The 13025-nt window shown below is 61.3% G+C and overlaps 1 protein-coding gene across 1 annotated transcript in view; it reads right to left on the reverse strand.

The window, feature by feature from the left end:
* Nucleotides 1–313: 313 nt before the first annotated feature.
* The window catches only part of NPHS1 (NPHS1 adhesion molecule, nephrin), a 41404-nt gene continuing 28692 nt past the window's right edge, over nucleotides 314–13025 (reverse strand). Inside the window, 11 exon segments of the mRNA XM_066987008.1 lie at nucleotides 314–402; nucleotides 1257–1316; nucleotides 1956–2126; nucleotides 2224–2280; nucleotides 2700–2830; nucleotides 2832–2861; nucleotides 3763–3871; nucleotides 4585–4802; nucleotides 5583–5754; nucleotides 6747–6997; nucleotides 8496–8616. Of these exon segments, the coding sequence (XP_066843109.1) occupies nucleotides 314–402; nucleotides 1257–1316; nucleotides 1956–2126; nucleotides 2224–2280; nucleotides 2700–2830; nucleotides 2832–2861; nucleotides 3763–3871; nucleotides 4585–4802; nucleotides 5583–5754; nucleotides 6747–6997; nucleotides 8496–8616 (1409 nt within the window).

The raw sequence follows: 13025 nt of genomic DNA on the forward strand, positions 1-13025 counted from the left end.
GGATTTTGCCCCAAAATGGGGTGGGAGATCCCAAACTGGGGGGAACTGGTTTGGACTGGGAGGGGACTGGGAAGCAGAGGGGGGTTGACCCCTCCCCCCAAACAAATAAAGACTTCTGATTGGCTGGAGCGAGGAGTGTGATTTTGGGGGGATGACCCCAAAAAGGATCCGGGACACCCCCCCTAATTTATGAGACACCCCCCCCCAATTAACTCCCCAATTAACAGCCTCCCCCTCATTAAGAAAAGGACCAATCAACACACCAGCTGCAGGCTCCTCCCCCGAGGGGGCGGGGTTTATTTGGGGGGGGGTCTCACACCAGCTCCCCTGAGGGGTGAATTGTGGGGGGCGGGGGGAGCCCCCCCAAAGGGCGGGGGGCGGCATAGAGCGACGGGGGGCCACCTGCGGGGACAAGGAGGGGGTCGGGGGGGGGTCAGAGGGACCTGGCCCCCCCCCCCAAAAAAAATTAATTAAAAAACGGGGGGGGGGGGGGGGGATGGTCTCACCTCGTCGTAGCCCCCCCAGTCGGGCACGTCCTCGTAGGGGTGGTCGGCTGGGGGGGCAAATTGGGGGGTAAATTGGGGGGATAAATTGGGAGGGGGTGAATGGGGAGGGGGGTAAATGGGGGGTGAATGGGGGGTAAATTGGGAAGGGGTAAATTTGGGGGGGAGCTGGGGGGTAAATGGGTAAATTGGGGGGTAAATGGGTAAAGGGGGTGGTAAATTGGGGGGTAAATTGGGAGGGCGGTAAATGGGGGGGCAAATTGAGGGGGTTAGTGGGGGGTAAAATGGAGGGGGGGACACTGGGGGGATAAAATGGGAGGGGGAAAATTGGGTGGGATAAGTTGGGGGGTGGTAAGCTGGGGGGTACATTGGGAGGGGGTAAATTGAGGGAATACATTGGGGGGTAAGTGGGGGGGTTAAATTGGGAGGGGGTAAATGGGGGGGTAAATTGGGGGGTTAATTGGGGAGGTAAATGAGGGGGTAAATGGGGAGGGGGGTAAACTGGGGGGGTAAATTGGGAGGGAGGGTAAATGGGGGGTAAATTGGGATGGGTGGTAAATTGGGGGGGAATTATGGGGGTAAATAGGGAGGGGGGTAAATGGGGGCATTAATTGGGGGGTAAATTGGGGGTAAATGGGGAGGGGGTAAATTGGGGGGTAAATTGGGGGGAGGGTAAATGGGGGCATAAATTGTGGGGAGGGGGTTGGGGGGGAGGGGGGGTTGGGTTTCGGGGGGAGCTGCCCCCGTACTCACCCTTGGGGGGTCCCAGGCGGGGGCGTCGCTGGGGGGCACCCAGGACCCAACGGAGCTCATCTTGGGGGGGGGGGGGGAGGGGGGGACAGGTGACATCCCCAAGGGTCCCCAGGTGTCCCCGTGTCCCCCCCCCCACCGCCCGCAAGGCCCCCCAGTGTCCCCCCCCACCCCAAGGGTCCCCATTGAGCACCCAAGGGACCCCATCGGCCTGTTGACGTCCCCAAGGGTCCCCATTGGCCAGGGGACATCCCCAAGGCCCCCAGGTGTCCCCTGCCCCCACCCCAAGGTGACCCCATCGACCCGTCGATGTCCCCAAGGGTCCCCATTGACCACACCCCCACCCCCACCCAGGGGTCCCCATTGAGCACCCAAGGGTCCCCATTGGCCCGTTGATGTCCCCAAGGGTCCCAAACATCCAGGAAATGTCCCCAAGGCCCCCAGGTGTCCCTGTGTCCCCCCCTCACCCCAAGAGGACCCCATTGACCCGTTGACGTCCCCACTGCCACCCAAGGGACCCCATCGACCCGTTGACGTCCCCAAGGGTCCCAAATGTCCGGGAAATGTCCCCAAGACCCCCGGGTGTCCCTCCATCACCCCAAGGGTCCCCACTGACCACACCCCCACCGCCACCCACAGGTCCCCACCACCCTTTGACGTCCCCATGCACCCCCGCTGCCCCCGCGCCCCTCCCCGCCTCACCTCGGTGCTCTCCGTCCCCAGCCCCTCCGTGCTCCTCGCCCCCCCCGGGGCCGCCCGCGCCCCCCGGTGCCATCGCCGCCGCCGCCGCAGGCCGCATGACGGCCATGCCGAGCAGCAGCCCCGCCCCCAGCGCCCCCAGCGCCCCCGCCAGGCCGGGCACCGCCGCAAGGCCTGATGGGATCGAGGGGAGGGGAGGGAAAGGGGGCAGGGTCAGGGAGGGGGCGGGGACTCTGCTCCGCCCCTCCCCTACACCTCCCGTCTTTGTCACCTGAGGGGGGCGGGGCCGGGATCGGCCCCGGAGGTGGCGGCGAATCAGCAGGCAGCTCTGGGAGGGGGGAGGAATGTGGAAACGTCACTTCCGGTTGATAATTCCTGTTTCCTTACCTCCCACACTACTTCCTGTCTCGATATCAGGCTACTTCCGGTTCTAGGTGCTGTACTTCCGGTTCTACTCCCACTCCCACCACCACTTCCGGTCCCCCGGCCCTGCTTCCGGTTCTGCTACAGCCAACTTCCGGTTGCAGCCAAGCAACTTCCGCCCCCTGCGTCACTTCTCCCATTGCCCCCTACCGAACAACTTCCGGGGTCTCACTTTCGTTTTCCTTTTCGCTCCCCGTTTCCGGTTTCACTTTCATTTTCGACCAGCTTCCGGTCGCACTTCCGCGTTCCGCGGGCCTTTCCACTTCCTCCCTCTGCCCACCTCCCGCTTCCGCTTTGACCCCGCTTCCGGCCCCGCCCCCTTACCGGAAGTGGTGGCAGTGACTCTGACGGGGGCGCTGCTGCCGCGGGCGTTGCGCGCCGTCACGGTGACGTCATAGGCCGTGGCCGGAAGTAGCCCCCGCAGCGTGAGGGCGGGGCGGGGCGCCAGGATGGAGGCCGGGGGGAGGGGCGCCGGGGCCCACAGCGCTGTGGTAAGTGAGCGGGTTAATAGGGTGTGTGTAAGTGAGGGGTTAAAACCGGAAGTTTCATCATATGGAAAACTGAAATCGCGTCATGCCCCGAGGGTAAACGGAAGTGATGTCATATCAGACCGGAAGTGGTGTGAAAACTCAACTGGGGGACAGGAAGTGGGTTCATGGGGACCGGAAGTGGGTCCAGAGGCTCGGGGGCGGGGCCGGAAGCAGGGAGGGGTGGACATCTTGAGCGGTTGGGGTCTCGCAGGGGTGTTGGGGGCCCCAGAGATGGGTTTTGGGGTCCCCACGGGGTTTGGGGTCCCCAGGGAGCTTTTGGGGTCCTCAGGGAGCTTTTGGGGTCCCCACGAGGGGCATTTGGGGTCCCTGTTGGCCTTGGACTCTCCGTTCGGCATTCCCAAGAGATTTGGGGTCCCAAAGTTGGTTTTTTTTGCATCCCCGTGAGTTTTCGGGGGTTTCTCATGGGTTTTGGGGGGACCCCCTGGGCTTTGGGGGGCTCCAACTTGGTTTTTCTTTGTGCCTCCGTAATTTTGGGGTGGAGTCACGTGTTTTTGGGGGTGTTCCCTGGAGCTCAGGTGGTCCAATGTTTTTTAGGGGGTCTCTAATGGTTTTTTGGGGAGTCTCAATGAGGTTTTGGTGCATTTTCCTGCTTTTTGGGGTTTACCCTTGCGCTTTGGGGGTGTCCATGACTTTTTTAGGTCCCAGTGGGGGATCCCGGGAGGGATTCTGGGTCCCAGCTCGGTTTTGGGGGGGGAGGTCCCAAAGGACTCTCAGGGGCTCCCCATGGATTTTTGGGGTGGTGCCCACGGATTTTGGGGTATACCCATGGATCTTGGGGTGCTCGTAGGTTTTGGGGTGCCCGTGGGTTTCGGGGTGCTGGTGGGGCAGGGTCCCACCTGACCAGGAAGCTCTGGGGCAGCCCCCGCTGAAGCCGGGGGTCCAGGCGAGGCTGAGGGAGGTCGGGGTGGCCTCCAGCACCCGCAGGTCCCGGGGGGTCTGGGCGGTCTGAAATGGGGGGCGAGGCTCAGGGACTCCCCAGATGTCACCCCCGTGTCCCCCCAGCGCCCCCTGTATCTCCCCCAATGCCACCAGTATCGTCCCAGTGCTCCCAGCATGCTTCCCAGTGCCTCCAAAAGCCTCCCAGTGCCCCCCAGTATCCCTTCGATGCTCCTCAATGTCTTCCCAGCGCCTCCCAGTACCCTCCCACTGTCCCCTGATATCCTCCCATTTCTCCCAGTATCCCCCCAGTGGCCCACTGTATTGCCCCAGTGCTCCCAGTATCACTCCCAGTGCCCCTAAAATCTTCCCAGTGCCCTCCAGTTAACACCCCACTGTCCCCCTGTATTGTTCCAGTCCCCCCAGAATGCCCCCAGTGCTCCCAGTAACACTCTCAGTGCTTCCAAAATCTTCCCAGTGCCCCTCAGTATCCTCCCAGTGCCCCCCAGAATCCTCCCAGTGCTTCCAGTATCACTCCCAGTGCTTCCAAAATCTTCCCAGTGCCCCTCAGTATCCTCCCAGTGCCGCTCAGAATCCCTCCAGTGCTCCCAGTATCACTCCCAGTGCTCCCCAATATCTCCCCAGTGCTCTCTGTAGCCCTCCCAGTGCCCTCAGGGTGCTCCCAGTGCTGTCCAATCTCACCCCAGTTCCTCCCAGCACCACACTCCCCCCAACACCAGTCCCACCAGTCCCCACTCCCTAGCACCAGTACAGCCCAGTACCGGCCAGTTGGAGCTTCAGGTGGCGCCGCACGGTGCCCAGGGGGTTCTGGGCCACACAGACGAAGGTGTCGAGGGTCCAGTTGCGGGGCTGGTTCTGGTACTGGTCCCAGTTGTGGGACTGGTCCCAGCGGCGGTGCTGGGCCCGCTCCAGGCTGACGTTGGTCACGGTGAGGACGCTACTGGTCCAGGGCCCCTCGCGCCACTGGTGCCACTGGTACCTGTGGCATAACTGGGAACCGTCAGGGCTGAACTGGGACCAGTTGGGGCTAAACTGGGACTGGTTGAGGCAGTGCTGGGACCAATTGGGGCTGAACTGGGACCAGTTGGGGTAGCGCTGGGACCAGTTGTGGAAAGACCTGGGACCAGTCAGGGGTAGAAATGGGACTGGTTGGGGACAGAACTGGAACCAGTTGGGGGCCGAACTGGGACCAGTTGAGGATAAAACTGGGACCAGTTGAGAGCAGAACTGGGACCCACTGGGGACAGAACTGGGACCAGTCAGGAACAGAACCGGGTTCCCAGTTGGCCCCAGTTGGCCCCGGTTGGGTTCACTTGGAACTGGTTGAATCTGATTGGCCCTGGTTGGGCATGGTTGGCCCCTATTGGCCCTGATTGGGTCCTGCTATCCCTGGTTGGCCCCTATTGGCCCTGGCTGGCCCTGGTTGGCCCTGATTGGGTCCTGTTGGCCCTGGTTGGCCCCTATTGGCCCTGGTTGGGTCCTATTGGGTCTGGTTGGCCCTTGTTGGATCTGATTGGCCCTGGTTGGCCGCGGTTGGTCACTGTTGGATCTGATTGGCCCTGGTTAGGCCCTGCAGGGTCTCATTGGCCATGACCAGCCCCATTGGCCCCTGGTTGACCCCATTTGGCCCCAGTTGCCCACAGCCAGGCCCGATTGGCTGCAGCTGCCCCCGGTTGGCTCCGATTGGCCCCTGGAGGCCCCGATTAGCCCCGGTAGCCCCTGATTGGTCCCCGGCCTGTCCCACGTGACCAGCGGTTACCTGTCCTCATTGGGCGGCAGGGCTCGGCCCCGGTGCTCCCAGTGCAGCTGCACCCCAGGGACCCCCTGGGCGCGGCACCGCAGCTGCGCCGTGTCCGCCCCGTCCGGCACCAGCACCGCCCCCGGCTCCGCCCCCGGCTCCGCCCCCAGCTCCGCCTCCAGCTCGGGGCCATCTTGGGGGGGGAGGGGTCAGGGATTGGGGGGGGCGGCCACCAGTTGGGTGCTTCCCCATTGGGTGCACCCCATTGGGTGTCGCCCCATTGGGTGCCTCCTCCATTGGGTGCCCCCCATTGGGTGCCCCTCATTGGGTGTCTCCCATTGAGTGCCCCCCGCATTGGGTGTCCCCCCCATTAGGTGCCCCCCATTGGGTGCTCCCCTATTGGTTGTCCCCCCATTGGGTGTCCTCCCATTGGGTGCCCACCCATTGGGTGCCCCCAATTGGTTCCCCCACCCATTGGGTGTCCCCTCATTGGGTGCCCCCCATTGGGTGCCCCCCCATTGGGTGTCTCCTCCATTGGGTGCCCCCCATTGGTTCCCCCACCCATTGGGCGTCTCCCATTGGGTGCCCACCCATTGGGTGCCCCCAACTGGTTCCCCCCCCCATTGGGTGTCCCCTCATTGGGTGCCCCCATTGGGTGTCTCCCATTGGGTGTCCTCCCATTGGGTGCCCCTCCATTTGGTGTCCCCTCATTGGGTGTCCCCCATTGGGTGTCCTCCCATTGGGTGCCCCCCATTTGGTGTCCCCTCATTGGGTGTCCCCCATTGGGTGTCTCCCATTGGGTGTCTCCCATTGAGTGCCCCCCATTGGGTGTGTCCCCCATTGGGTGCCCCCCATTGGTTCCCCCACCCATTGGGTGTCCCCCATTGGGTGTCCTCCATTGGGTGCCCACCCAGTGGGACCCCCCCACCTTGGGAGCCCCCCCGTTGGGTGCCCCCTTTGGATCTACCCCCGTTGGGTGCCCCCCCCTTGGATGCCCCCCACATTGCCCCCCCCACGGGGTGCCTCCCCGATCTCCCCCACATTCCCCCCCGAGATCTCCCCCACATTGTCCCCCCCATATTTCTCCCCCCGAGATCTCCCCCGTGTCACCCCCCCCCCCGTTGTCCCCTTCCCCCATTGTCCCCCCCCCGCCCCCGTTACCCCCCCCGCCCCCCAGGGACGCACAGCGCACGACGAGGCGGACGATGGCTCGTGCCGGGGGGGCCACGCCGGTGTCGACGCGGCACTCGTAGGCCCCCCCAGGTCCCGGCGCGCCCCCGCACCTGCAGGCGCCCCACGGGGGCCCCCCCTGCGGCTGCAGCTCAGCCGGGAGCTCCCCGGACGCCGCCCCCTCCTCGGCCTCCGCCTGCGGGGACGGGGACGTGGGGACCCCCACGTGGCCCCCCCCGTGGCCCCATGGCCCCCCCCACGTCACCCTCATGGCCCCAAGGCCCCCCCCACGGCCCCCCGTAGCCCCACATTCCCACTATCTCCCCCTGTCCCCCCAGTTTCCCCCCACGTCCCCCATCCCCGCGTTCCCCCAATGTCCCCACGCCCCCACGGCCCCCCCACACCCCCATGGCCCCCCATGGCCCCCCCACGTCCCCACGTCCCCAATGTCCCCACACCCCCCTCCATGTCCCCAACGTCCCCCCACCCCAATGTCCCCCCACCCCATCGTTCCCCCCCCCCACCCCAATGTCCGCCCCCACACCCCAATGCCCCATCACCCCAATGCCCCCCCCCAGTGCCCCATGTCCCCCCCAGTGTCCCCACATCTCCCCCGTGTCCCCCACAACCCCGCGTCCCCAATGTCCCCCCCACCCCAGTGTCCCCCCCATGGCCCCCGCCCCCATGCTCCCTCCAAAGTCCTCCACCCCAATGTCCCCCCCACCCCAACGTGTCCCCCCAATGTCCCACCCCAATGTCCCCACACCCCAATTATCCCCCCCAAATGTCCCCCCCACCCCTATGTCCCCCCAATGTCCCCCACCCTAATGTCCCCCCCACCCCCATGTCCCCACACCCTAATTATCCCCCCCAATGCCCCCCACCCCAATGTCCCCCCACCCCAATGCCCCCCCAATGCTCCCCCCACCCCAATGCCCCCATGTCCCCCCCATGTCCCCATATCCCCACACCCCTACACCCCCATGTCCCCCCCGTGTCCCCCCCAACCCCAGTGCCCCCCCATGCCCCCCAACCCCAATGTCCCCCTCCCCAATGTCCCCCCACGTCCCCGTATCCCCACACCCCTACACTCCCATGTCCCCCCCATGTCCCCCCCCCACCCCAATGTCCCCCCATGCCCCCCAATGTCCCCCCATGTCCCCCCACCCCAATATTCCCCCCAATGTCCCCCCACGTCCCCATATCCCCACACCCCTACACCCCCATGTCCCCCCCACGTCCCCCCACCCCAATGCCCTCCACACGCCCCCCAATGTCCCCCCAATGTCCCCCCCATGTCCCCTCACCCCAATGCCCCCCAATGCCCCCCAAACCCAAAGTCCCCCTCCCCAATGTCCCCCCCACGTCCCCATGTCCTCCAGTGTCCCCCCAATGTCCCCCCCATGTCCCCCCACCCCAATGTCCCCCCCATGCCCCCCAATGTCCCCCCATGTCCCCCCACCCCAATACCCCCCCAATGCTCCCCCCAACCCCAACGTCCCCCTCCCCAATGTCCCTCCCACGTCCCCGTATCCCCACACCCCTACACCCCCATGTCCCCCCCGTCCCCCCCCACCCCAATGCCCCCCACACGCCCCCCAATGTCCCCCCATGTCCCCCCCATGTCCCCCCACCCCAATACCCCCCAATGCTCCCCCCAACCCCAATGTCCCCCTCCCCAATGTTCCCCCACATCCCCGTATCCCCACACCCCTACGCCCCCATGCCCCCCCCCCCCCCCCAAAGCCCCCCCGACCCCGTTACCAGGCGCCCCCATTGCAGGCAGCCGGGGGGCAGGGGCTGCCCCGGGCCTCGCACAGCAGCTCGGCCGCGCCCCCCTCGTCCACCAGCACCGGGTCGGGGGCGCGCACGATCACGGGGGGGTCTGCGGGGGCGGGGGGTCAAAGGTCAGGGGGTCGGGGGGTCACGGGGTCAGGGGGTCAGGGGTCACGGGGCTGGGGGTCATGGGGGGCTGGGGGAGTGCCATAAAGGGCTATGGGGTGCCATAAAGGGGTTATAGGGTGCCAAACGGGGTTATAGGGTGCCATAAAGGGGTTATAGGGTGCCAAACGGGGTTATAGGGTGCCATAAAGGGGTTATAGGGTGCCATAAAGGGCTATGGGGTGCCATAAGGGGTTATAGGGTGCCATAAGGGGCTATAGGGTGCCATAAAGGGGTTATAGGGTGCCATAAAGGGTTATGGGGTGCCATAAGGGGTTATAGGGTGCCATAATGGGGTTATAGGGTGCCATAAAGGGGTTATAGGGTGCCATAAAGGGGCTATGGGGTGTCATAAAGGGGTTATAGGGTGCCATAAGGGGTTATAGGGTGCCATAAAGGGCTATGGGGTGCCATAAAGGGCTATAGGGTGCCATAAGGGGTTATAGGGTGCCATAAAGGGCTATGGGGTGCCATAAGGGGTTATAGGGTGCCATAAAGGGGTTATAGGGTGCCATAAAGGGCTATGGGGTGCCATAAAGGGGTTATAGGGTGCCATAAAGGGCTATGGGGTGCCATAAAAGGCTGTGGGGTGCCATAAGGGGTTATAGGGTGCCATAAAGGGCTATGGGGTGCCATAAAGGGTTATAGGGTTGCCATAAGGGGTTATAGGGTGACATAAAGAGCTTATAGGGTGCCATAAAGGGCTATGGGGTGTCATAAAGCGTTATGGGGTTGACTTAGGGGGGTATAGGGTGCCATAATGGGGCTATGGGGTGGATATATGGGGCTATGGGGTGCCATAAGGGGACAATGGGGTGCCATAAAGGGGTTATAGGGTGCCATAAAGGGATACAGGGTGCCAGAAGGGGCTATAGGGTTGCTATAAAGGGCTATGGGGTGCCATAAAGGGTTATGGGGTTCCTATATGGGGCTATTGGGTGCCATAAGGGGACAATGGGGTGCCATAAAGGGGTTATGGGGTGCCATAAAGGGGTTATAGGGTGCCATAAGGGGTTATAGGGTGCCATAAAGGGGTTATAGGGTGCCATAAAGGGGTTATAGGGTGCCATAAGGGGGTTATAGGGTGCCATAAAGGGCTATGGGGTGCCATAAAGGGGTTATAGGGTGCCATAAGGGGTTATAGGGTGCCATAAAGGGCTATGGGGTGCCATAAAGGGATTATAGGGTGCCATAAGGGGTTATAGGGTGCCATAAAGGGGTTATAGGGTGCCATAAAGGGCTATGGGGTGCCATAAGGGGTTATAGGGTGCCATAAAGGGCTATGGGGTGCCATAAAGGGGTTATAGGGTGCCATAAAGGGGTTATAGGGTGCCATAAAGGGCTATGGGGTGCCATAAAGGGGTTATAGGGTGCCATAAAGGGCTATGGGGTGCCATAAAAGGCTGTGGGGTGCCATAAGGGGTTATAGGGTGCCATAAAGGGCTATGGGGTGTCATAAAGCGTTATGGGGTTGACTTAGGGGGGTATAGGGTGCCATAATGGGGCTATGGGGTGGATATATGGGGCTATGGGGTGCCATAAGGGGACAATGGGGTGCCATAAAGGGGTTATAGGGTGCCATAAAGGGATACAGGGTGCCAGAAGGGGCTATAGGGTTGCTATAAAGGGCTATGGGGTGCCATAAAGGGTTATGGGGTTCCTATATGGGGCTATTGGGTGCCATAAGGGGACAATGGGGTGCCATAAAGGGGTTATAGGGTGCCATAAGGGGTTATAGGGTGCCATAAAGGGCTATGGGGTGCCATAAAGGGGTTATAGGGTGCCATAAAGGGGTTATAGGGTGCCATAAAGGGCTATGGGGTGCCATAAAGGGGTTATAGGGTGCCATAAAGGGCTATGGGGTGCCATAAAGGGGTTATAGGGTGCCATAAAGGGCTATGGGGTGCCATAAAGGGGTTATAGGGTGCCATAAAGGGCTATGGGGTGCCATAAAAGGCTGTGGGGTGCCATAAGGGGTTATAGGGTGCCATAAAGGGCTATGGGGTGCCATAAGGGGTTATAGGGTGCCATAATGGGGTTATAGGGTGCCTTAAAGGGCTATGGGGTGCCATAAAGGGTTATGGGGTTGCCATAAGGGGTTATGGGGTGACATAAAGGGGTTATAGGGTGCCATAAAGGGCTATGGGGTGCCATAAGGGGTTATAGGGTTGCCATAAGGGGTCATAGGGTGACATAAAGAGCTTATAGGGTGCCATAAAGGGCTATGGGGTGTCATAAAGGCGTTATGGGGTTGACATTAGGGGGGTATAGGGTGCCATAATGGGGCTATGGGGTGGATATATGGGGCTATGGGGTGCCATAAGGGGACAATGGGGTGCCATAAAGGGATACAGGGTGCCAGAAGGGGCTATAGGGTTGCTATAAAGGGCTATGGGGTGCCATAAAGGGTTATGGGGTTCCTATATGGGGCTATTGGGTGCCATAAGGGGACAATGGGGTGCCATAAAGGGGTTATGGGGTGCCATAAAGGGGTTATAGGGTGCCATAACGGGATACGGGGTGCCATAAGGGGTTATGGGGTTGCTATAAGAGGCTATGGGGTGACATAAAGGGCTATGGGGTTGATATATGGGGCTATGGGGTGCTATAAAGGGCTATGAGGTGACATAAGGGGCTATGGGGTGTTATGAAGGGCTATAGGGTTGACTTAAGGGGGCTATGGGATTGTTATAAGGGGCTATGGGGTACCATAAAGGGCTGTGGGGTGCCATAAAAGGCTATGGGGTTGACTTAAGGGGGCTATGGGGTTGACCTCAGGGAGCTATGGGGTTCCTATATGGGGCTATGGGGTGCCATAAAGGGATACAAGGTGTCATAAGGGGCTATGGGGTTGCTATAAGGGGCTGTGGGGTGCCATAGGGGGCTACGGGGTGCCATAAAGGGCGATAGGCAACAGGCCCTATAGGGTGCTGTGGGGCCCTATAGGGTACGATGGGGCCCTATAGGGTATGATGGGGGCCCTATAGGGTGCTGTGGGGCCCTATAGGGTACGATGGGGCCCTATAGGGTATGATGGGGGCCCTATTGGGTGCTGTGGGGCTCTATAGGGTACAGTGGGCGCCCTGTAGGATACAATGGGGGCCCACAGGGTGCTGTAGAGCACTATAGGGTAGGATGGGAGCCCTATAGGACAAGATGGGGGCCCTATAGGGTACAATGAGGCCCCATAGTGTGCTGTGGGACCCATAGGGCACAGTGGGGCCCTATTAGGTGCATTGGGGCCCTATAGGGTACGATGTGGGCCCTTATAGGGTACAAAGGGGCCCTATAGGATACTATGGGGCCCTATAGGATACTCTGGGGCCCTATAGGGTACAAAGGGGCCCTATAGAGTACAAAGGGGGCCCTGTAGGGTACAATGGCAGCCTGTAGGGTACGATGGGGGACCATAGGGTGTTATAGGGCCCTATAAGGTAGGATGGGGCCCTATAGGGTTCAGTGGGGCCCCATAGGGGCACAATAGGGTCCTATAATGTACAATGGGGGCCCCATAGGTTAGGATGGGGCCCTATAGGGTACAAAGGGGCCCTATAGGATACTATGGGGCCCTATAGGGTACAAAGGGGCCCTATAGTGTGCAATTGGAGCCTGTAGGGTATGATGGGGGACCATAGGGTGTTGTAGGGCCCTATAGGGTAGGATGGGGCCCTATAGGGTACAGTGGGGCCCCATAGGGCACAATAGGGTCCTATAATGTACAATGGGGGCCGTATAGGGTACAAAGGGGCCCTATAGGATACTATGGGGCTCTACAGAGTACAAAGGGGCCTTATAGGGTACAATGGGGGCCTATAGGGTACAATGGGGGCCCTATAGTGTACAATGGGAGCCTGTAGGGTACGATGGGGGACCATAGGGTGTTGTAGGGCCCTATAGGGTAGGATGGGGCCCTATAGGGTACAATAGGGTCCTATAATGTACAGTGGGGGCCCTATAGGTTAGAGTGGGGCCCTATAGGGTACAAAGGGGCCCTATAGAGTACAAAGGGGGCCCTATAGGGTACAAAGGGGCCCTATAGGGTACTATGAGGCCCTTTAGGGTACAAAGGGGCCCTATAGGATACTATGGGGCCCTATAGGGTACAAAGGGGCCCTATAGGTTAGGATGGGGCCCTATAAGATACAAAGGGGCCCTATAGAGTACAAAGGGGCCCTTTAGGGTACTATGGGGCCCTTTAGGGTACTATGGGGCCCTATAGGGTACAAAGGGGCCCTATAGGTTAGGATGGGGCCCTATAGGGTACAAAGGGGCCCTATAAGATACTATGGGGCCCTATAGGGTACAAAGGGGCCCTATAAGATACTATGGGGCCCTATAAGGTACAAAGGGCCC

This window comes from Anser cygnoides, chromosome 37 (genome assembly GCF_040182565.1).
Source record: "Anser cygnoides isolate HZ-2024a breed goose chromosome 37, Taihu_goose_T2T_genome, whole genome shotgun sequence".
NCBI lineage: Eukaryota > Metazoa > Chordata > Aves > Anseriformes > Anatidae > Anser > Anser cygnoides.